This window comes from Echinops telfairi, unplaced genomic scaffold (genome assembly GCF_000313985.2).
Source record: "Echinops telfairi isolate 266 unplaced genomic scaffold, ASM31398v2 ScPeMD7_28;HRSCAF=97, whole genome shotgun sequence".
NCBI classification, from domain to species: Eukaryota; Metazoa; Chordata; class Mammalia; order Afrosoricida; family Tenrecidae; genus Echinops; species Echinops telfairi.
This window is the reverse complement of record NW_022103925.1, coordinates 5569419-5595061: the sequence shown is the minus strand read 5'-3', so window position 1 is coordinate 5595061 and position 25643 is coordinate 5569419. Positions and strand designations below refer to the sequence as shown.

Here is a 25643-nt window from a genome sequence, read left to right as displayed (position 1 = left end):
GTGACTTCCTGGAAAGAAGGTCTTGGAAGCTGTAACTAGTTAAGATGACATCCTTCTGGATTGGAGTGAGCTGGTAGTTTTATAAGAGAATTAGAAAAGACACAGGTATAAAGGAGACAGACACAGAAGGCAGCAGGCCACGTGAAGATGGAGGTAGCAGTGGTAGAGGTTCAGCAACAAGCTGTGACATGTGAAGCACCGTTGGCACTTGCCAAATGCGAAGGAGAGGCAAGGCGAGAACCTTCCCCGTGAGACTTCAGAGGGAGCACACCTTTGTTGACAGCTGCCATTGGGAGGTCCAGCCTCCAGAAGAGCGAGGGAATAAGGAAAGCATTTCTGTTCTGATTAGCTACCTCATTTGTGATGCTTCATTATGGCAGCCCTGAGAAACATACACAGTGGGGAAAATGGAGAAAAGAAGTACGTTTTCTCACAGTTGTGGAGGCTACAAGTTCCGAAGTGCAGGTAGGTGAGCAGAAGAGGAATGAGCCCAGGCGCTCTCCAGTGCTCCGAATATTCAGCAGATTGCCCAGTGTGATGAGCCCTTTGATCTCTTCTTGACTGCTGGTTCCACGAGCATTGACTGTGGATCCCAGCATCATGACATCTTTGACAACTTCAATCTTTTCTCCTTTTATCATGATGTGACCTATTGGTCCACTGTTTCTGGAAGGACCTCATTTCACTAGAGTGTAATGAGAAGTAGGTGGCCCTGAGTTCATCGCACATGGTTCCGTGCTTGGCTACTCACCTGAAGGGCGGCAGTTGTAACCCACCCAGGGGTCTCTCAGAAGACAGGCTTTGTGACCTGCTGCTGCAAGGTCACAACCTTCAATCCCTGTGGAGTTCAGTTCTACTCAGAGCCATATGGCTTCAGTCAGAAGGGATTTGCTGAAACTAACAACAACCATGAAAAGTATGCTCGAGATCAGGGGTTCTCAACCTGTGGGTCGCGACCCCTTTGGGGGTTGAACAACTCTTTCACAGGGGTCACCTGATTCATAACAACAGCAAAATGACAGTGATGAAGTAGCAATAAAAATAACTTTATGGTTGGGGGGGTCACTACAACATGAGGAACTGTATTAAAGAGTCACGGCATGAGGAAGGTCAGAACCACTGCTCTAGATTCAAGACGAAGTAGTATACCTGGCACCTTCCATCAATCGGTCATCGTCCTGTGCATCAAGCCAAACCCTACCATCGAAGAAAGCCATGCTCACACTTTCCCGGAGCCCTCTCCTTTTCAGGCTAAATGAGTCGTTCCTGTGACCTGTTCTCAAGGGACATGTTCTCCATCTCCTCATCACACCTTTTCACTCACTGCTGGTATCTTCTATCCGAGAACCGATGACCTCCTGGGATGAGTCTGTATTGCAGAAGCCCAGCATCATGAATTCAGCGCCTAGGCTGGGGTTCCAAGGGGGAGCTAGAGTTGGGCTCCGGATACAGCCAGGCCCTGTGGTCCCTCCCTTCTTTAACTGTGTTCATAGCCCGGGGAATGAAAACGGGTGCATGGTGATTTAAAATCCCTATCTTTGGACCCCAGTGAGTCAGCTTCGTGAATTATTTACAATAAGGTATTCCATCCTCACTGGGGCACTGTCAGGCCGAGAGCTATTTTGGGAAGGAGTATGTTAATGTGATGAACTTGCTCAGAGAGTGTAAAGCCCTGTTTGCAAATGTTTCAAGTCAGACTTTAATGGGAGTTTTACATCCCCTGTGCATAACAACAACAAAATACCCTATCCTATCCAGCGCAAGAGCTCAACCAAAGCCCTATCTTCAAAAAATTCCAGGATCTGAGGAGTTCTCACTACCTCTGCTGCTACCATCCGGGTGGAGGTGGGCGAGGACGGAGAGACATTGTCTCACGTACTGTGGACATGTCGTAGACAGAGAGCAGTTTCTAGGGAAGGCCATCATGCTTGGTAGAGAAGAGGGGCCGTGGAAAAGAGGAAGACCCTCTCTGAGCTGGTGGTCACCGAGGTTGAACAATGAGCTCACAAAGAAGGACGATTGTGAGGATGGAGCAGGACTGGGCAGTGCTTCATCCTGACTGGACGGCACCTGACAGCAACAGAGTAACTGTGGCAGCTAACATTGCAGACAGCTTAGTATCACGGTTCCTGGAGCTCTAGAACTTCATTTAAATAACATGTGCCCTTGACGAGGTCCCGTAACTTCCCGACTTCAGCTTCTCCAATGGTGAAATGCAGCAACCTGCTTACCTTACTGATAGAGACTGGCAAAGACCCAGCGAGTATAGAACATGCCTGGCACAGTGTGGGCACTCAGAGAACATCATGGGCTTTATTTTATTTTCCTTCCTTGAGATTCCAAATAAATTCTGGATACTATCCTCAGCACCTTACATAAATCATGTCCTTCACATAAACCAAACTCACTGCTATTGAGTCAATGCTGACGCATAGTGACCCTTCTAAAACAGGGCAGACCCGCCCCTATGAGTTTCTGAGACCGTAACTGTTTACAGAAGTCGAAAGCCCATCTTTCTTCTGAGCGGCAGCTGGTGGTTTCGAACTGACGACCTTGTGGATTGCAGCCAAACTCATAACCATTACATCACCAGGGCTTCCAGGCTTTACATAAGCACCACACAAATAGACATTTTGCAGATGCACAGAGAGAAATCTGCTTAAAAGTCGTTTCATCACGATGTGGTTGGGCTGTCCAAGTGGAGATGGAGATGGAGATGGATCGGGAGATGGACTCAGGATAGCAGCACTGTGGTCACTATATAATTTTAGGTCAACTTGATAAATACGTGTAGGAGTGGAGTCTAGCCTGTCAATCAGGCCACAGCCTGATGATGCCTCTCTGTGGGCATGGACTTCTCATGAGGATTCTGCGAACTTCCTCTCTTTCTCCATGGAGGGGGCCACACTCTCCCTCAGCCTTGGTCTTCCTGCTGACAAGCCACACTGGAGACTTGTTGAGACCTGCGAGAGCCTCTCTCTGTGCTTCACCTTCCTGTGGAAGAGCAACACTCAGAGAGCTGGAGGAGCCCACGTGGAGACCCTAGCCAGCACTATGATGCTTCCACAGCCACTGGATCTACAAGACTTTGCACCCACCGGCAGCGTTTTGTTTTGTCTTCTGTAGTATAAAGGGTCCCAATGGGTTGGAGCTGACTCAGTGGTCCCTAATAACATCCACAGTCCCCTATGAATGGACATGTGGGTTGTTTCAATAGTTTTTCATGATGCAGGATGTCACAAGGAGCTATTTTTATACCATGGCCACTGACTTCTAAAAGGGATACTGGAAAGGAATGGAAAACTTCAGACAAGTTAGAAATAGTGGAAAGAGGTCTGGCCTAGAAGGCAAGTCATATCACTCCTAAACATAATGATAAAGTCCCCTTTCACACCCCTAGCGTCTCACAATGTACCGAACAATATACTATGTTAACTCATCAAGTCTGAAGGAGGAGGAGAACTGATGAACTCCTGGGCCCACGAGTTGTCTGACCTAAAGCAAAGGTACTAGCTTGTTCACGTCCTAAGTGTCATACTTTGGGCATGCTGTCGGGAGAGGTCAGTGCCTGGAGAAGGACATTGCACTTGGTAAAGCAGAGGGGCAGATGAAAAGAGGAAGGCTCTCAAGGAGATGGGGGGACACAGCAGCTGCAACAATGGGCTCAGGCCCAGGGACCATTGTGAGGAAGGCGCAGGACCGGGCAGTGTTTTGTTCTCTTGTGTATAGGGTCACTATGGGAACTGGCTTGATGGCACCTAACAACATGCCCTAATGACCATATCCATAAAGTGGCGATAATGGCAGTACACCTCATGGAGGCACGTGAGGTTTTTCACGTAGTACTCATCCAGAGTGCTTAGAGTGGGGTCTGCCACCTAGCAGGGGCTCCGTAAAGAGGAGCGATTATATATTTTCATTGTTTGGCAGATGAGAAAAGGAACATGGAGTGATGAGTCACAAAGTCACCTGACACCCCCCCCAAAAAAAGAACCCATAGCCTTGACATAGGCACCTAGGCCCCCAAGCTTCCAAAGACGTTGTGCATCTCAACTCATCGAATGCTGATGGTTGTCCTGGCACACAGCAATCAATAGTAATTATTGTCGTGGGGATTTGCCTGTCCTTGTTTGAGGGATTAGTCCAAACTTAGGCCCAGCACTGCAATTCATCTACAACACTTCTGGGTTCATGAAGAAGCACAGTTAGTTAATGAACCACAGAGAGAGAGAGAGAGAGAGAGAGAGAAATGCAGCAGCAAAGCACGAGAACACAGAAAGGAAGGAAGGAGTGAATGCGTGAAGGAAGGAAGGTACGAATGAACTAGTAACCTGCCTTCTGAAGCTTCAGGGTGCTATGCCAGTGACCCAGCTGTCCCCTTGCAGCCCCAAACGCCCCCTCTGGTGCTTTGTTCTCTGACACTGAGTCTGGGACCTGTTGGCCTCATTTGTCCTTTACAACTGCTGCTTGCTGCGGGTGTTGTTGTTGGCGTCTGTCGAGTCAGCCTCTGACGTCCGGTGGCCCCCACGTACCATTGGACAGAACTCTTGGCCCTCCTCCATGATTGGTGGGGATTATACCACTGTCCTTGTTCCAGTCAGTCTTTAGTGGCGGATTCTGCGGACACAGACAGACAGGACTGCTTCTTAGTCAATCTTAGTCTGGAAGTTCCACCAAAACCTGTTTGGCATCCGTGCAGCACACAAGCTTCCCCACAAGGATGCACAGGTAGGGGCTGTGCACGAGGTACGGTGGCCAGGAGTCAAATGCAAGGAAGAAAAACATTCTTTCACTGAATCTCTACTACACCCCCTCCCGGTTCCTGCTAGAACCCACCAGCAGGGGCACTAGGAGGAGTCTGGGGGTGGGAAGAGGGAAGGACCTGCATTGTATGGTTTGTCCCAACAATGATGTGGACAGTGGCAACTGGTTCCAAGACCAGATTTCGTCCACATCCCCAAACCAGACTCATGGAACCCTTGGCAGAAGACAGCACCAGGTGGGCAATGCCCTACCCCCCCACACACACCTAAAGCAACTCTTCAAGGCCCCTTACCCCAAACCCCTGAGGTATTAGCACATTGGGGGGCAGCATGTCTCCTCAGAAGACTCCCCTTTGTATATTACGGTCCTCCCACAATTGCTTAACCAATTCCTTATAGTAAATGATTTCAATGAAAACAGCCACATTAAGTTCTCTTGGCTCAGACTCATGAATTCGTAAGATGATTCTTGGTCTTGGAAGGAATCCATCGTCTGTCCAAGGACGGATGCAGATGGCCTAGTCAATTCCACTGGGGAGCTTAGAGGGTGGACTGACCTTGTCATGGTCAAGGTCACATGGCCAGAAGGTGGCAGCAAGGGCCAGAACTCACACCTGACCCCTGGGCAGAGGTTCTTTCTACTCGGGCCTGTGTCTCACGCTGCTGACCCTCCTGAAATGCCAGGCCCCTGCTCCTGGGGTGGACAGGCCAGTGACTCATCTTATGCGGGGCCTCCTCATCACCACCACCCCCTTCTTGTTTCCCAGGAAGTACACACTGCTGGTCAACAATGGGTTTGCCATTGCTGCTGCCTTACTGATGGCCTGCTCTCTCTGGGCAGGAGCCCTTGAAATGCTCATCGTGGGCCGCTTCATCATGGGCGTGGATGGAGGTGAGGCTTCGCTGGGAGAGGAGGGCCATTTGAAGGGCACGGGGGCTGTCAAAATCATCCCTGCTGGCAACCGATGGTGGGGGGACAAGGTTGCCGGACAAACCACTCCAATCACAGTGTTCTAGTACCCTGACTGAGAAACCCCAAGTCCATCCCAGAGGCCAGGGTGGTCTTCAGCTATTAAACTCCATCGATTTTGTCACCTACACCACTAACTTCTTCTTTCAAAGGTATCTCAGTGAACAGGGAGCTTTTGCCAGAGTTGGATTGCCTGTCAGGGTCTCTGAATCGTTCATTGTTCTGTTTACTAATCAGGCATTTGCAAGCACCCTGCTCTGCCTGGCATTTTCTACATAAAACCATTCCAGACAAATCGACTGTTACTGAGTCGATTCTGACTCACAGCATCCCAGTAGGACAGAGTAGCTCCATGCCTGAGGGTTCCCAAGGCCAGGAATCTCTGGGGAAGCAGACTGCCTCATCCTTCCTGCATGGAACAGTTGATGGATTCAAACCTTTCCGTTAGCAAGCAGTTCAACACCTAACCCAGTGTGCCACCAGGGATACTTGTACAGAAACTCTCACTGCCATTGAATCTATTCCAGCTCATAAAGACCCTCATGGACAGGGTAGAACTGCCCCTGTGGGTCTCCGAGGCTGTAGCTCTTCACAGAAGTAGAAAGCCTCGTCCTTCTCCCGTGGAGCGACTGATGGTTTCAAACTGCTGACCTTGCGGGTAGCTAGGTCCAATGCTAACCACTGCATCACCAGGGCTCCTCGATCCTTGTACAGACTGGGGTATAATGGTTAACACGGCACCCAAGTCTTAGTGGTAAGTCCCAAGAATAAAACCCAGCAGGGCAGCAGGGTGTTGTTGTTATTGTTGTTAGGTGTCCTTGAGCTGGTTCCAACGGACAGTGACCCCACATACAACATAGCACTGCCCGGTCCTGTGCCATCCTCGCTATCACCATGTTTGAGCCCGTTGTTACAGCACTGTGCCAGTCTTCTCAGTGAGGAGCTTCCTGTCTTGTGACTGCCCTTCTACTTTACCAAGGAACCGATGTCCTTTTCTAGGGCCTCATCTCTCCCGATACGACATCCAGAGTATTGCGAGACAAAGTCTTAGCATCCGCACGTCTAAGGTGTACCCTGATGGAACTTCCAGAATGATTCCAAGCCCAAACTCACTGCCATCTAGTCGATTCCGACTCCCAGCGGCCCTGTGGGAGAGGGTGGAACGAACTACCCTACAGTTGCCCAGACTGCAACGCTCTACAGAAGGAGAAAGCCTCATCTTTCTCCCACAGAGGGGCTGGTGGTTTGGTCTGCTGACCTTGACGTTCACAGCTTAGTGCATGACCACTATGCCAACAAGCCTATGGGACAGTTCTACCCTGTCCTGTAGGGTCACTATGAGTTGGAACTGACTCAGGAGCACTGGGTTTGGTTGTGTTTGTGGTGGTTGTTGTTATTGTTGTTTTCCAATCTGATTTCAAAGACCCTTCCTACTTCGGTTCAAAGGTACACGCATTTCGCCCATATGACCTTAAAAGTCCTTTCCTTGTGGAAGCCACTGGGATTCTGTCTTTCTGAGGTTTTCTATTTTATCTTCAGAGCCTCTTTCCCTTTGCTTTGCCTGCCTGGCTATTCCAGGGGAGGCGGCACTTTTTGTGCACCACTAATGTTTTACCTGAATTTACTTACTTACAAAGACACTGCATTCAAAGGCAGATGCCAATTCTACAAAGCCATGAGTTCAGAATAAATGCCTCAGACCCTTTGTCCTAGAGCCCTGCACAATGGAGCAGAGGGAAGTGAAAGGAAAGGAAGAACGAGGGTGGAGGGAGCGGACTCCTGATCCCCGGAGCATGGCCACCTGGAGCAGCTCCAAGACCCAGAGAGTTTGTGCCATTTGCCTGCCCAGAGCCCTCTCGAAGCAGAGTGGGCGGGTGCACTGTGGGTCAAACACAAAGGACAATCACTGGTCAGAGCAGAATGGCCTGACTGGTTGGTAGTAAATAATATAAACCCAAAAGATAAGCTGCGGGGTGGGGGGGGGTATGTCAGAAGGTAGAACGCTCTTGCTGTGTGTTCTCATAGTTTGGAGGGTAACAGACTGGGGGGGCAGAAAGAACCAGGTGTTCAGAAGTGGATTCTAATCTTACGACTGCCATGGGCGACCTTAGACAAATGCCTTCACAGCTCCAAGGACAGTCGAATGCCTTGACCAAAGTCAATGAAACACAAGTAAACGTCTTTCTGGTGCCCTCTGCTTTCAGCCAAGATCCGGGACATCTGTAATGATAGCCCTGTTTCACATTCTTTTCTGAATCTGGTCTGAACCATCAATGTACTGCTGCAATAGTACATTGGGAGAGCTTCAGCTAAATTTTACCTGCATGTGTTATCAATGATTTGTTCTATAATTTGCATATTATATTGGGCCACCTTTCTTTAGAATGGGTGCAAATATGGATCTCTTTTGGCCAAGTAACTGCATCTCAAATTTCTTTCCATAGACATATGAGTGCTTCAGTATTCCAATTGGTTTTGCATCAATTCCAAGAGCCTTGCTCGGGCTAATATTTTCAGTGCAGCTTGAACTTCTTCCTTCAGCATTACTGGTTCTTGAACATATGAGATGCTTGTGTGATATCTCTTGACGTGGTTGAATGTCAACAAGTTCTTTTGGTTCAAAGGCTGTATTTTTTTCATCTTCTTTTGATGTTTCTGCATCATCGAGAATCTTTCAACCTTGCAACTTGAGGCTTAAATTTTTTCTTGAGTCCTTTCAGCTTAAGACACACTGAGTCTCTTCTTCCTTCTTGGTTTTCTAACTCTAAGTCCTCGTACATCTCATTATTTCACTTTCTTTCCTGGAGCTGCCCTTTGAAATGTTCTGTTCAGCACCTAGGTGTGTGTGTGTGTGTGTGTGTGTGTGTGTGGTGGGGTGGGGGCAGAATGTAGCAGAAGATAGGTCAGAGGATGGAAGAAGTTCCTCTGATGTACAGTTCTGTGCTCTACGATGACCCTCCTCCCTTGGTTATCACAGGATGCAGGGGCTTCCTTGGAGCCAAGATCTTTATTGCTAAAACCAGGACAACCCCAGGCAAACCTGGGTGCGTTGGTCAGCCTACAGTGGACCCTTCGTACCGAGGCCCTCCTGATTTATTTATAGATTAGTAACTAGCATCTGGCTTTTCCTTGTAATTTCAAAATTAGAACGAACAATCACCAGTTAGTGATAGCAACTGACTAAACATCTTACGTGTATGTAAGATGTGCAGAGCAGTCATACAAGGGGAGTTTTATTACTATCCCAAATATTACCCATTACAGGCTAGGGTCCTTAGTGCTGTGTTCTTCAGCACTGTGTGTGCTGCCTCTCGCCTTCCAGTTTTAACCTTTAATCCCTACTAGTTTCGTGTGAAATGGTGATCATTAGCTACCGCTGGGTGGGAAGAATGTCAGGGAAAAAACACACTAACGTGGACCACACAGGAGTCAGGAGGCTGGCCCTTGGTGATTGAATCCCCACCACCTCATGAATGCTGCTGCTTGTTGCTGTGGAGTGTTGAATGTGGAAGGTTGTTGTGGTTGAGTTGAATCCTACTTGTGGAAATTGCTGTCTAACAGAAGGCAATGTTGTCTTGCCCTGTGGCATCTCCATGATAACTTGTACAATTGCATCCATTGTTGTGCATATGATGTCCATTCAATTCATCTCATTGAGGGCCTCTCTCGCTTTGACTGACCCTCTACTTGACCAAGCATGCAAGTCCCTCCTTCAGTCATCACTCTTTCCTGATGATCTGCCCAAATCGAACAAGATGCATCCTCGCCATCTTTGCTTCTAAGGAGCATTCCGGCGACCGCTTCCAAGACAGGTTTGTGCATTTCTCGGGCAGTCCATGTTCTAGTCAATGTTCTTCGCCAAACACCTTGACTTATATGCACCAATTCTCCTTTGGTCTTCCTTTTTCATTGTCCAGCGTTTATGTGTACGGGAGATGATTAAAAACATCATGGGTGGATCAGGCACCCCTTAGTCCTCCAAGTGACATGAATGGGTAGTAATGATTACCTCTACGTTACAGATGAGTTAACAGAGACTGGGTAAACGTGATCAAGGCCACCTCATGAGGCAATGATGGATTTACTGCAGTTCAAGCTTCTCTCACTTGTTATGCTTCGAAGCAACAATGTGCTAAATTATGGGGAGCCAGCCCACTTTTCCTTGAAGACAGATGCTCCCAAATATGTGTTTTGGTTCAAAATTTAAATATCATCTGGCTTGTGTTGTGCCGTCCGGATGATTTCCTTCTATTTGCTTCTCAAGTACCGTTGTCTTGAGCAGTGAACCAGAACATAATGACTCTGGGCTGACACGTAGTGAATGTGATTCTCAGAGTTAAAATGGGGTTCCATCTTCCCCTCACTAATTTCTTTAGGGAAGAGTATCCCTGAATTCGGGAGAAAGACAAGGCTTTCTGCTCCTGTCAAGAGTCGCCCTCCCAGAAACCCGCAGGGGCAGTTCTACCCTGTGCTCTGGGCTCCCGAGAAGGCCATGCCTACGACTCAATGCCGTGAGCTATCCCGGAGGCAGCAGCAGGGGCGGGGAAACGCCGTTCAACTTGGTGTTTCATGTGTGCCAGTAAGTGTGCCGGAGACACAGGGGAGATGGGGCAAGAGACAATATCTTTGGGGGGTTTTTTCCTTTTATGGCTGATTCTTTTGTTTGTTTTCTTTGTGCAACAAAGACTTTATGCCTTCACCATCTGATAGAAAATTAGACAAGGCAAACATGAAATCACTCCGAATGGTGATTGGTTCGATTTTTACCATCTGTGAGATGCCGAGCACATGTTATTTAACTCTCAAAGCAATCTCATAAAGTTAGACTCCACGCCTGTTCCCATCTTGTGGATGGAAAAGAAGCTGATGAAAGAAGCCCAATGCCTCACAGCTTGTAACTGCAGGGATTCGATCTCGGGGCTGTGTGATGCAGGGCATGTCGGCTATGCTGACAGAAGAAAGAATCTACCTGGGATAAGTGCATTGACTAAACATTTTAAGACCCCCAAAAGGCCTTAGCAATAACCCTGACAGGTACAGGTGAAAAGAAATAGACAAGGCCTCAAATTCGTTGTGCTGCTAAGACCCTCTGAGGGTGCAGTGTGTTCTGCTTTGTAAGACATCTTAATATCTTAATGAAGTTATAATTATATAAAACTCTGATGACATAAAGTTAGAACTATTGCTAATCCTAAAAGTCGGTTCTAGTCTCTGAAGATGTAAATGTATCCCAATGGTTAGAGGTCACCTGTGGACGACACCATCAGGCAAAGGTGTATGACAGGCTAAGCCACAGCAGGGCCCTTTGTTTAGTCCAGAGGGAACATGTTTGCTGGTGGGAAAGACTCAAGACCTAGCATTAGAAGACCTCGGGGTCTCTTTTGACAAAATTACCTATTTGGTGTCTCCAGATGTCACTTGGTGATTTGGGGACTTAATCCACTTCTCTGAGCTTCAGTTTCCTCATATTTAGAAAGGATATCATGATAGTATATTTACTTGAGAGAGTTACGGCAAAATTAAGTACTTAAATGATGAGAAAGCTGGTTGGTACTTGGTAAACACTGTGCATTGGCTATTATTACTGTCACTAGTATCATCACTATAACCATCATCACTACTGTCACTGCTATCAGTAACACCAACTCAAACACTGGAGTCACCACCATCAGTGAGGCCACCATCATTTTCACTGCCACCGATATTACCACTGCTATCACTACCCCCACCACCCCCAACATCAATACCATCACCACCACAATCAGCAGCATCCCCACCATGACTATCACCATCACCATATCAGCATCAGCGCTACCACCGCCACCCACCACCAATACCATGAGAGCATCAGCAGCAACACTACCACCAATACCACCGCCATCATCACCCCCACCACTATTATCACCATCACCACTATCACTACTACCACTATCACCATTACTACCATCATTAACATGATCACCATCATCATCACCACCACCACCGCTGCCATTAGTTCTATCATTTCCCAAGAATTCCACTCCTCAACCACACTTTATGGATTACATAATAGAGTACATCAATATGCCAGCAATGTGTGCCGAGTGTTGGGAATGGCGCTGTGGCTACAGGTGAAAGTTATTGTCACAGACAAAGCAGGGCTGAGGGAGGCACCATGAACCTTAAAGAAGCCAGATCTCACTCACACTGACCAGAGCACCCCTGAGGGAGACACATTTCTCACCATTGCCTTGCTTGCTTCACAGGCATTGCCCTGAGCGTGCTCCCCATGTATCTGAGCGAGATCTCGCCCAAGGAGATCCGGGGCTCTCTGGGACAAGTGACTGCCATCTTCATCTGCATTGGTGTGTTCATCGGGCAGCTGCTGGGTTTGCCTGAGCTTCTGGGAAAGGTAAGTGTGACGTCTGGGTCACCCACATCTATTCTCTAAGAGGAATGGGTCCCCTTCTTGAACAGTCAAGCTTTTGACTTAGTGTTGTGGAAAAGTTGTCGGAGTGATACTTTTTGGTGTGATTCTGTACCATCTTCTGCTTTGGGTTTTCTGCTTTGGAAACAGGGAGACTTGCATTTAAACCCCAGTTCAAACATTTGTTATCTCTGTGTGCTAGTCCGGGTAGACAGGAGAAACAAAAATAATTGACACTGTCATATGTGCAAGAGAGAATTTTATATCAAGAAGTAATTATGAATTAATAAAACACCCCAGTCCAGCCCAGATCAAGTCCATAAGTTCAATATTGGCCCATAAGCCCGACATTAGCTCATGCATTTCTCTTCAGACTCACGCAGCACATGCAATGATGCTGAATGCAGGAAACTCACAGGCCAATGGGTGGAAAGTCCTGTGGATGCAACGGCAGTGGGCGCATCTGCTCCATGTGGCTTGTCAACAGGAATACCAAGCAGAAAGAGAGAGGGAGGGAGGAAGACAAGGAGTTCCCAGAATCCTCATGCTTAGGCCATGCCCAGAAGGAGACATCTTCAGGCTATGACCTGACTGACAGGCTAGACTCCACCCCTTCTTTCTTGTATCAAGTTGACATGAACTAATGACCACACTCTGCTACACTGAGTTCCTGCTACACTGGGGCCTTTGCCTTTGTTCTTTGGAAGAGCAGGTTGGGAGATCTTTTTTCCCTTCAGCCCCAAGGAGTTATCTTTGCCCGAGTTCATTGGAGAAGGATCTTGAAGAGAGGGTGGCTGATTTTCTACACCAGAGGCGTCGATCGGCATTTCCTGGGTTGGTCGACATTTCCTGGGTAAACTGTCAACAACTTGATGATCTGAAGGGTTGGGCTGCTAGTACGCAAGAGCTGCATTGGTTGACGACTCATGGGTCACTGAGGGCGGGGTAGATGCTGCTCTGGGGACAGAAGCTCTGCCTGGTAACTGACGAGGAGCAGGATACATAAGTGGCTGAAATGCAGAGGTTTTCTAAGATTTCCGGTTGAAAGAGATGTTGGCTAAGCAAGCACTGGGAAGGCAGAGAAGTGGAGCCATGTGGAAGCCGAATCATCCTGCATCGATAGCTTTGGCTGAGAGCCGGGTCACTTAGCGGTGGCGAGGCCAAAGGCAGAGAGTCCGACAGAGAGTATCAACCTGATGGTTAACAGGACTGGTGGCAGAGAGCCTGGCACAGGTCAGCTGCCCCTCAGAAACCTGAAAATGAGCTGCCACAGTGTCTCTGAGCTGGGCCACTCCGTGGTGGAGAGCCTGCGAGCAGGGAGGCCCAGTGGTAGAGAGCAGCTGAGAGAGAGCAGTCTCAGTTGGAAGGTGTCCTGCCCTTCCAACTAAGCAGAGACCCAATGGTGGAGAGAGGCTGAGAGAGCGGTCATCCTGGTTGGAAGCCTGTCTTGCTCTAAAGAAGGGCAGGTTGTGCTCACCATATTAAAAGTCTTACCAGAATTTGCTGTGAACTTCCTAAGCCTGGCCCCAAGTTGTTCCCGTGATGCCCGGGTTAATCCTGACCTCCTGCTTAGCCCGCTCCTTCCCGAGTCAACCACAGAACTGAGTAGGCGCTGGAGTTCTGTGTGGCTATTATGATGAGGGGAGAAGGTGCGGCGACTCTGTGTCGTAATAATGCTGGCTCCTACCTCTAGAGACTGCTGCTGAATTAATGCAGAACCGCCGATGTCACTTGAGACACCACCCGCTCTCGCCTCTGGAGTAGTGTGCAGCTAATTCCACCCTCAAAGGCTATTGCTAAGCTAGAGAGAGACAGCTAGATGTCTCCCATAATGCTTGCATGATGATGAAACTAGTAGACCCTCTGTAAGGAGCCCTGGGGGTGTAGGGGTTACATGTTCAGTGCCAATCCTTAAGATCAGCAGTTCGAAACCATCAGCCCCTCTGTGATAGAGAGATAGAGCTTTCTAGTCCTGTAGAGAGTTACAGTCTTGGAAACTCAGAGGGGACTCTTCTACCCTGTTCTATAGGGTCTCTGTGAGTCAGCATCAATGCGATAAACTCAAACTCACTCCCACTGAGTCCATTTGGACTGAGGGCAACACTCGAGGGTAGAGCTGCCCCTGTGGGTTCCTGAGAGTGTAACTCTTTATGGAAGTAGAAAGCCCCGTCTGTGTCCTGTGGAGCACCTGGGGGTTTCAAACTGCAGACCTTGTGGATTGCAGCCCAACACATACCCACTACGCCACCAGGGCTCCTTGGAAGTGAGTGACAACCTCCGTAATAGCAAGCTAACTGTCAGCGAAGCAAGACAGTGTCTGTGTTAAAAAGCAAAGGGTCCAAAGTAATCGATGAAAGAAAGGTGGCTGGAAAGAAGAGACGCTATAGAGCAAACCATTAACATCTCCGAGGCCAGCCCATCTCCTTGTCCCAGAGCACTCTGTCCTTCTTGTCTCAGAAAAGCCCCTTCCACTATCCCCTTGGCGAGGCAGTGTTTGGCGAATACACAATTCTCGGTGACTTTGAGTACCAACATATATTAAAATGTTTGCTTACTCAACCCCACCCTTATCTTGAAGAAGCGGGAGGCTCCTGCAGCAGGCAATACCGGTCTGCTGTTTTTGGTGGTTCTGTTGCTGTGAACAAAGATCTGGGAGGGCCTGTCTCTGTTTCTGGCAAACACAGAGACCACGTGGATTCTGGGAACTCTCATTTTTACTCTGCAAACTCGAGCCAGAGGGACACGGTGGTGCAGGACCAGGTGGTGTCCCTGGCTCCAACTCACAGGACCCGATGCGCAACCGAAGGAAACTCCGCCTGGTCCTGAGCCACCCTCACAAGTGTTGTCATGAGGGAGCCCAGTGTTGCAGCCACCACGGCAGTCCATGTTGTTGAGGGTCTTCCTGTTATTTCACTGCCCCTCCACTTGACCAAGCACGAGGCCCTTCTCCAGGGACGGGTCTCTCCTGACAACGTGTCCAAAGTACACGAGATGGAGTCTCGCTATTCTCACCTCTAAAGAGCAGTCTGGACGTCCTTCTTCCAACACAGATTTGGTTTTTTGTTTGGTTTTTTGGCAGTCCACAATCCTTTGCATAGTCTTCACCAGCACCAGGATTCAAATGCATCGGGTCTTCTTCAAGCTTCAGCAAAATCCTGTTGTGTGTGCTTATCTAAATGGGAGGCACTTTGCGAGCAATGAGGAAACCATTTCAAGGTCTAAGCAAACATCAGTGTGATAACTTGAGTGCTTTAAAGAAGGTTTTTGGAACACAGTGTGGAGAGGGGGTTGGATCCCAGCCAAGACAGGAGGATTATATTGGTCCAGTGGAGAGCGTTTATTGCTTAGTGTTATGGATTGAATTGGGTCCCCTCCAAAGACATGTTGATGCCCTAACACCTGGACCTATGGATGTAGTCATGTAGGGGAAATATGCTCTTACTTTGAAGATATAATCCATTCAGAGTTGGATGGGCCCTGGTCTTAACCCCTTCTCAATGATGTTGTCTAAAATGGGAGAAGAGACACAGAGACAGGGAATTACCACAGGGTGAGGTCAGCAGTGAGTGTCCCTCTACAAGCCAAGGGATGCCAAGAAATGCCCAGGGACATCAGAAGTGGAGAGGGTCCAGGAGGGGTCTCACTCTAGACCTGCACAACATAGCCCCGCCCCCCCACCCCCACCCCAACCCCGGATTTGCATTTCTAGCCTACAGCGCTTGCTGAATGCCAAGAAGACTTGAAGAAGAAAGACTACAGCCTTCACTGTGGATCATAACTCAATGTAAAGAAAACAAAAATCCTTACAACTGGACCAATAGACAAAACCACGATAACGGGGAAAAGGATGGAAGCTGTCAAGGACTTCATTGTAGATTCAAAAATCAGTGCTCAGGCAAGCAGAAGTCAGTAAATCAAGGACATATTGCACTGGGCAAATCTTCTGTACAAGATCTGTGTAAAATCTTAAAGAGCCAAGAAGTCACTTTGAGGATGATCCAAACTCAAAAATTCACTGCTGTTAACTTAATGCCAACTCATAGTGACCCTATAGAACAGGGTAGAACTGTCCCTGTGAGTTCCCCAAACTATAACTCTTTACAAGAGTAGAAAGCCCCATCTTCCATGACCTCATATGCAGACGAAAGCTGGATAGTGAATAAGGAAGACAAGAGAAGAGTTAATGCATTTGGATTATGGTGTTTGTCAGTGGAAATGATTGAAAGTACCATGGACTACCGGAAGATGAAACAAGTGTGTCTTAGAGGAAGTACAGCCAAAATGCTCCTGAGAAGTAAGAATGGTGAGTCTTCTTCTCATGTACTTTGGACATTTATAGGAGAGACCTGCCCTGGAGAAGAATATCAAGGTTGGTAGAGAGTCCGAGGAAACAAGGAAGACCCTCAATGAAATGGATGGACACGGTAGCTTCAACAGTCAAGCATCGCAGTCATTGTGAGAGCGGCATAGGACCGGTGTTTGCTTCTGTTTCATGAGAGTAGCTATGAGTTGGAGCTGATTCCACGGCTCCTGACAACAGCAATCATCTTTCTAGAGGCAGAGTGTCTCAGCTTTCTCTACCGTAGTGGCTGGTGCCTGTGAGCCACGGGCCATTCTGTTAATAACCTGAAACGTAGCCCACTGGACCCCTGGGGATCCTCCTGGGAGGAGTTGATGTTGTTAAGTGTTGTCGAGTCAGTTCTGACTCGTAGACACCCCATGGGCAATGGACAGAGTCAGGGCCTAGTCCTGTGCCGCCCTCACCACTGTGTCAAGCCGTGCTCCGTGCATTCTAAGTTCCGGTTATCCGTAGATGCTTGCAGCCCTTTCTCATTTCGAGTCGTGCCCCACCATCCAATGAAGGTCCCAGCAGGCTCGACTCCATCCAGGTCATTACGAGTAATTCTACTGTGAGGCGGCAGCTCTCTGTCCATCATATTTTGGGTGCCTTCCAACCCACGGGAGTCATCTTCTGGCACCCCCTCTGACCATGTTCTGCCGCTATCCATAGATGTTCAGGGGCTAATGCCTCCAAGGTCAACAACGGATTCCTTCTTCATGAGAAGAGTTCACTCGCACACGGACAGATGAGCATCAAGCCGATCCTGACCCGTAGCGACCCCAGAGGGTGGAGCAGAACTGCCCAATGGCCTTCCAACGGACGAAATCTCTCTCCTTCAGCGTGGCTAGCGATCTCAAACGACCGGCCGTGCGGTCACCAGCCCAACCTGTCACCCCCGACGCCACCAGGGGCAGGGTTAGGGAGATGCAAAGATCACCTTTAGACGTGTAGAGCCCCTAGATAGAATGCGTGTCAAGAAGCAACAGCTTCCTATTTTGTTATTTCTGTTTTGATGATCTGGGGGTGGCTATACTTTTTGACCGATCATCGTGCGTGTGCATGTGCGTGTGCGTGTGCGTGTGCGTGTGTGTGTGTGTGTGTGTGTGTGTGTGTGTTTAATTCCTGTTTGGGGAAGGTGAACATTGTGCTTCTGGTACAAGAAGGTTACATGAGGTAGTCTCATTCTTCTTGTGTTTTTTTTCTTTCCTTTTTGAGATGTGTGATGTTCCTGCCAAGTGAGAAGTCAGTTATTCCCTGAGGGTGTCACCCTTTCATCGTCTCTATTTTAATCATATTTCTCATTTATTTTCAAAGCCAGAGACACACTAAGCTTCTAAAAAAAAGTTAGGGAAGCGTTGTGTCTAGAGGCGGGTGGTTGCTTTGAAAGGCGGAGGCCGGAGGAAGCCGAAGAAGGTGGCTCTTTGACTCAGACGGCAAGGGAGGGAGACGGAAGAATTAACACTGGGGCTGTGAGTTTCATCAAAGACCCATCAGACGTCACCGGGGTGCTGGAAAACCAACTCTATGACTCAAAAGGCTTTGAAAACAGACTCAATGGCTACCTTTCCTGCAAAGGCAAAGAAGGAAGGTGCTGGGCTTGATCCTGAACCTTTGGTGGTGTTGCTGTCATTCAGCGCCACTGAGTTGGTTCCAAGTCAGAGCAGCTCTCCGGAAACAGTGTGAAACACTGACCGGGCCTGGGCCATCCTCACCGTTGTTGTAGAACCGCTGGGTGGTCCCCCAGCATCTTCACCGACCCTGCACGTTATCACACAGGGCGTCCTCTGCCAGCGATTGGTCTTTCCTGTGGCTGTATCCAAAGTGAGCGACCTGGTGTCTCGCCATCCATGTTTCTAAGGAGCGCTCGGTTGTTTTACTTCTAAAGGTTGATCTGTCTGTCCCTTCTGGCAGCCCGGACCTTAGCCAGTCGTCCTCACCAACGCCACAATTAGGATGTGCCCATTCATCTTTCCGCTTACTTGGTCATTGGCAGCATTCACGTGCCTCTGAGGCGACAGATGCCTAGAATCACCGCCGAGCAATCAGCATCTGGCTGAGTTGTCCACAATGCGGTAGAATGAGCACATTCTCCTTGCTCGTGGGTTGATGGGGGGAGACCCTGGTTGGTGATGTCTCCAAAACCTGTTTACTTCTGAGGACACAAAGACGCCTACCCAACCCCGATCCCAACCTGATCGGACCTGCGTAGACAAGCATCACTCCTCCAGCTTCACTGTCAAGGGCACCCTGAGGGGTGACTAGCATCGCTCCGAACCTGCTGTGTAGGTGAGCTTTCAGCTTAGCACTGTCGCTGTGTGGGCCCAGAGCCCTTGGGCAGAGGCCACTTCAGCCCGCTGTCAGCTCTGCTGGTTCCTCTCTCTGTAAGCAAGGGAGCAACGATAAATGCAGTTGCTCGTGAAGCCATGTCGTCTGGAATTGCAGAGAAAGTCTTGATGCTTGTCTGAACTCGCCCGAGGGAAAGTGACTGGAGAGGCAGCCTTGGAAGAGGCTGGGAGTGGGTGTTGGAGGCAAGGGAGATTGCCCTGAGCCTCCTGGCTGGGGAGGGTAGGGTGGGGGGGAACAAACAGAGATGCTAGGTGACATGGACAGACCCGGGCCTTGAGGGAAGAAGGGGGTCGGGAAGGATCAGGCAGAGGGCAGAGCGGAGGAAGCCTCAGACCTGCGCCCAGAGACCCCAACCTCGTTCTTGACTGAGCTTCACAGATATGACCTGGCATTCAAGGGCCCTGGATTAGCTTCTAATCTCAGATTAGAGCCCATTAGAGCCTTTAGCACCAAGCATGACTTAAACCAACCCCTGTGTGCCTGTACTATCCCAGAAGACCCGTGCCTTTCCCACCTGCAAGGAAGGCTGAATGATCACAATTCTGATCTCTGGACAAGGAGTACGATTACAAGGAGCTCTATGTGACCTCCTCTCTGGGGGACAGACAACCGAAAAGTGGGTGAAGGGAGACGTCGGACAGGGCAAGATATGACAAGATAACAATTTATAAACTATCAAGGGCTCATGAGGGAGGGGGGAGTGGGGAGGGAGGGGAAAAACGAGGACCTAATGCTGGGGGTTTAAGTGGAGAGAAAATGTTTTGAGAATGATGTACAAATGCGCTTTACACAATTGATGTGTGTATGGATTGCGATAACAGTTGTATTTGCCCCTAATAAAATGTTAAAAAAAAAAAAAGAGGATATGTGTGAGAAAAAAAAAAAAGAGAGACACACACAGAGAGACCGCACTTTGGCGAGCAAGAGGACTCCTTGCGCCTTTTGTTGAAGAGTGATCTGCACATGCATCAGATGAGGTGACTTGAAATGGGGGGAGTACAGAAAGAAATAAACCAATATCTGGGTTCAAACAGAGCTGCAAGCAGTTCCTATTCCAACCAGCCAGAGTGGAAAGACGGGCTTATGCGTGGACATCAAACAGAGACCTCGGGAAATGATGGGCTCAGAGAAACCCATTGCCGTGGCATTGATTCCAACCCATAGTGAGCCCATCGGGGTTTCAAGCTCAGAATATTACAGCAAATTTTTTTTTTCTTCTAAGAAGTAAGTAAAGCTGAAATGTGCCTTAGGAGGGAGGATGGCAAGACTTCATCTCGCGTGTTTTGGACAAGTCAGCAGGAGGGACCAGTCCTCGTAGAAGAGCATCCTGCTTGGTGAAGTCGAGGGTGGGAGAAAAAGAGGAAGCCCCTCAAGGAAATTGGTTGATATAATGGCTACAACATAACTGCAGTTGTGAGAATGGCGAAGGGCTGGGTAGGGGATTGTTCTGATGTACACGGGGTCTCTTTATGTAGTAACAAACTGAATGACATCTAACCACAATGACAATCGTTAGGGGAGGAGGTTGCCAGGGTGTCTGGTGGATTCAAATGACCTCCTCACTGTTCGTAGTTGAGCGCTTAACCACTGTGCTGCGAGAGCTCCTCATTTCCTCAGTGTTGTTAAGTGCCGTGGATGAGGTTTTGTCCTGAGGACCACAAGTTGTTTCTTGTTGTTGTTGTTGTTGTTAGGTGTCATGGAGTCAGTTCTGACCCATCGTGAGCCTAAGCACAATAGAACAAAACGCAGTCTAGGCCTGTGCCGTCCTCCCGGTTGTTCCTAGGCCAAGTGGACTAGAGAGACAAATCCAGAAATATGCATATATGTATGAGAGAGAGCTTCATATCAAGAAGCTTTATATATCAGGAAAACATCCCAGCCCAGTCCAACTCAAGTCCATAAGTCCTGCACTAGTTCATGAGTCCCGCTGCAGACTCCCACATCCACATGCAATGATGAAGAAGACAGAAATATCACAGACCGGCGGGTGCAAAGTCCTGTGGACCCAATGGCGGAGGAGGCATCTCCAGGGCGCTGGCAGGTCCCAGTGTGGCTTGCTAGAAGGAAGGTGAAGGTAGAGAGACTGGGGGAGGTTCCCAGGACCCTCTTTATGAAAGGGCCACACCCACCCACATCATGCTGTGACCTGATTCACAGGCTGGACTCCACCCTTACACTTGTATTTATCAAGCCAACATGAAATCATGTAACCACTATGCTTGAGCCCATTATTACAGCTGCTGTGTCAATCCATCTTGTTGAGGGCCTTCATCTTTTTCCCCCACCCCTCCACCCTACTAAGCATGATGCCCTTCTCCAGAGACTGGTCTCTCCTGACAACAAGTACAAAGTAAGTCAGATGCAGTCTTGCCATCTTTGCCTCTAAGGAGCACTCTGGCCTTTCTTCTTCCAGTACGGATCGGTTTGCCCTTTTAACAGTCCTTGGTACTTTCAATATTCTTCACCAGCGCCACCATTCAAATGCATCTATTCTTCTGTCGTCTTTGTTCAATGCTCAATTTTCACATGCATGTGAGGCAGTGGAAAATACCATGGTTTGGCTCAGGTGCGCCTTATCCCTCAAAGTAACAACCTTGCTTTTCGATACTCTAAGAAGTATTGAAGTATTTCAGTACTCTAAGAAGGTCTTGTTCAGCAGATTGGCCCAATGCAATGTGCCTTTTCATGTCTTGGCTGCTGCTTCCTTGATTGTGGATCCAAGCAAGACGAAATCCTTGACAATGTCAACCTTACCTCCCATCATCATGGTGTTACCTATTGGTCTGGTTGTGAGGATTGGGGTCTTCCTTGCAATGAGCTGTCATCCATACTGAACACTGCAATCCTTAATTTTCATCAGCAAGTGCTCCAAGCCCTCCTCCATAAGAGTCGGGTCAAATTAGGCTATAATAAAGGAAGCTCAGGATGTCTTCTAACAAAACTGGAAATCGAGAAAACTTACTTCATGCACATTAGCCAATCTAAGACCAAGTTTAATACCAAGCGATATTTGTTTCAAGTGATATAGCAATATCCACAGACAACTATGTAAATCCACTGTGACAGCTATCCAATACAAAAGAGGACCAGATGGCTTGGCAGCTTGATGGATGCTATCAGTGTCGCTGAATTGTACATGCAGAAACTGTTGAGATGGCATGTTTTCTTATGTGTATTTTCAGCACAATTCTAAAAAAAATAGGATATGCAAATAAGGAAATTCCACTGATCATTATGCGGAAAACCAACACGTAGAACCAGGTGTGGCAGAGACGCTAGAATTGGAAGACTAGAATGTTGAAATATTACTGGACATGTACTTCAATATTGACTAGAAGGTAGAGAAATTGTGTATATGATGAGCAGAAAGGAAGATAGAAAAATAAGGCCCAAGTCAAACTTTTAGAAAGGAAAACTACAGTATCGACTATGAAAGAAAGAAAGGAAAAGAGCCCTGGGGGGTGTAGGTAGAGCATGTTCTGAGTTGGGCAGTTCAAATGCACCCGCCACTAGGAGGGGGAAAGATGAGGCTTTTTGCTCCCACGAAGGTTTATGCTCTTGGAAAGCCATAGGGGCAGGACTATCTGCCTACAGGGTCCTGGTGAGTGCTCTGAGTCACTCAAAGGCAGTGCGTTTGAGTGTGACAAGCACATAGAAGGAGTTCAACAGTAGCTCAGACAAGGACGGCTTCACAACTGTTGCAGCCATTGTGTCAATCTATCTTGATGAACATCTTCCTCCTTTTTGCTGACTCTTTACCCAGATGCTGTCCTTCCCCAAGGATCGGTCCTTCCTGATACCAGGTTCAAAGTACATGCGACATATAAGGGGGCTTTAAAAAGTGTTATTATGGAAACATGGAATGAAAATGTCATAGAATTTTCCCATGAGGGGTGTGTGTGTGTGTGTGTGTGAGCTCTACCACCATTGAGTTGATTCTGAATCCTAAAGATGGTACATAGGGTTTCTGAGAGATTACATCTTTTAGGGAGCAGATAGCCTCAATTTTTCCCCATGGAGCAGCTGGTGGATTTGAACTGCTAACCTTGTGATTTGAAGTCCAATGCTTACCTGAGAGCATCCCATTTTTTCCTCAGTGTAAAGATCCACATTGGGGACTGCTTGGTTTTAAAGAACTATGTCTTTTTACTATCCGTCCATGGTGTAGTAAAATTATTAAAACTCACCACCACCCCACTCCCCATTGGTTTTATAGTGATGTCGTTCAATGCTCTGCACCATGATAAATATTACAAAGGCCTGTCTCTAACACCAAGCTGTCCCAAATGGGACGCTTAAATGTAAGGCCACACGAGTCCACCCTAACTTCACATTGTACTTCAACGTGACGTCATTCTTGTGTAACCACATCTGCCAAGACCTTATTTCTAAATAAGGCTACATCCTGAGATTCCAAGTGGATGTGAATTTGGGGGAAGGCCTCCATTGGACCCACTGTCACAGTTACCCTGGGAGTCAGTCTCTTCTCTCTCCAACCCTGTGTTGTTCCCACTCGGCTGCTCAGCTGAGCCACACAGGTTGTCTGAGCCCTGGACGGAAGGCTGCCCATTGACTCGGTGGTGGGCGACAAGCAGCAGTGCCAGAAAATGAGCCTCAGTGTAAAATCTTTATGGTTCCATGGGGGTCAGTGACCTGCCACTTACCAGGTATTTCAACCAAAAGAGGAAGGCGAGGCTGTGACAAACCCCTCTCTTTGAAAAGTGGCCATGCCTGGTGAAGAGCCTGCTCCTCAGAGCCCAGGCAGGTAGCCACTGCCCACCCTGGCCTTTACGGATACTGGGCCCATTTCACTATGAATGCTGATGCAGATTTCAGTGGGTGAAGCTAGAGCAGAGGACAGGGCACCATGATTGTTTCCCCAGCAGCTGGCTCTGCGCATGCTGGTCCTGTCCTCCCTCAGCTGTGCCCAGCCCTTGAATGCCAAGGACTGGAGGGATGGCGGAGGGACTGAGTTAGAAGACAGGAGAGCCCTGGCACTCTGCAAATCAAGCCTCACCCCTGACATCTCCCAAGAATCCAGGGCACTCAGAGAGGAATGGGATGAGGGCACAGCTTCTTATCTTAGGGTGTAAATGGCAACTTCTGGAGCTCAGTTGTACCAAAGATTTCTATCTGAGAGGCAAGCAAATTGCTGCAGTAAGGAAGGGCTCGGCAAGGAAGCAGTCAAGACAAGGTGTCGTGGACTTCACCTTGAGAAGGATGTTGTTAGCTGCAGGTGCTGTCGAGTCCGTTCCGAGTCATAGTGGTTCTACCTGCCCCAGAACAAAACACTGCCTGGCCGTGCACCTCCCTCGTAGTGTCTGCTATGTTAGAACCCATTGTGGCAGCCACTGTGGCAGGGCAGTCATGAAGGCCTTCCTCATTGTCATCGAGCCTCGAACTTGACAAAACATAGTCTCCTGCTCCTGGGATAGTTGTGGGTGTTGTTAGGTATTGTCGAGTCAGCTCTGATGCCAGTGACACGGCGTGGAATGAGTTAAAAACAAACAACAACAAAACACTTTTTTGCTCCTGCACCATCCTCACTAGCGTTATGTTTGACCCCAATGTTGCAGCCACTGTGCTGATCTATCTCCTCAAGGTCTTCCTCTTTTTTGTCTCACCGTCTGCTTTTCCAAGTACGATGCCCTTCTACAAGGACTGGACTCTCCTGATGACGTGTCCAATGTATGTGAGATAAAGTCTCATCACCTTCTCCTCGAAGGAGCGTTCTGGATGAACGTCTTCAAAGACAGGTTTGTTTGTTCTTCTGGCGGGTCCGTGGCACTTTCAATGTTCTTCACCATCATTCAAATGCACGGACTCTGAGCCCTTCCTATGCAAAGTCCAGCTTCCACGTGCCGATGAGATGACAGCAACGCAGTGCTGAGGAATGCATCTGGTTTAGCCAGGAAACTGGGGCAGATGCTCTTGCAGTCCTTCCAGATGTGATGAAGGCTGGAATAAATCGGGTGAGTGCATGCATCAAAGGCGCTGCATCGTGGTGAAGGGCTCCAGGGTGGGGGACCAGATAGCTGGACAGAATCTCCAAAGGGGGAACAAAGCCCATGGAAAATCTGAGAGTGAGTATGGCTTTTCCTCATGGATTGAATTATATCCACCACCACACACACAAAAGAAATGTGTCAACTTGGCTGGGCTATGATTCTCAGTATTTGTCATGATCTTCCATTCTGTGATCGGATATCATTAGCCCATGTGTTGTACATCCTCACCTCTATGGTGTTGAAGAGGCAGGATTAACAGCTGCTATGTTCACGAGGCAGAAGGCAAGCTACAAAACTAAATTGTACCTGGGGTCATCTCTTGTGAGATATAAAAGATATTAAACAAGGGAGCGGTTATCAGAAAAAGCTCACAACCACCAAGGAAGAAGAGCTGAGAGCATTCTTTGGTCCCAGAGAGAATCTTCCAGACGCCGGGGGAGATGGCCAAGACACAGGGAGCTCTCCAAGAGATGCCAAGTCCAAAGGTTTTGAAAGGAGAAAAAAGCCTTCCCCTGAAGGTGGCAGAGGGAAAGCCTTTCTACAGAGCTAGCATCCTGATGTTAGACATGTCGCTTCCTAAACTGTGAGAGAACAAATGTCTGTTTACGAAGATCATCCACTGGTGGGACCTGTTACAGCAGCACTAGATCATGAAGATGCTGTCCAATCCCCAGACATCCTGCTCAGGTCCAATTTCTTATCTGTGCATCGAGAGCCCAGATACTCAACCCAGGCATTACAGCTACCAAGTTCAGAGGCAGCATCTAACCCCAGACCACTCTTTGGTTGCAATGGGTCATTTAGGTTG

General features: G+C 48.4%; 1 protein-coding gene across 1 annotated transcript in view; it reads left to right on the top strand.

Annotated features, from left to right (window-relative positions):
* Positions 1-25643, top strand: part of SLC2A9 (solute carrier family 2 member 9) — a 157189-nt gene that overhangs the window by 45303 nt on the left and 86243 nt on the right. The window contains exons 5-6 of the mRNA XM_004715138.2: positions 5531-5655; positions 11979-12124. Coding sequence (XP_004715195.1) covers positions 5531-5655; positions 11979-12124 — 271 coding nt within the window. The remainder of the gene's footprint in view (positions 1-5530; positions 5656-11978; positions 12125-25643) is intronic.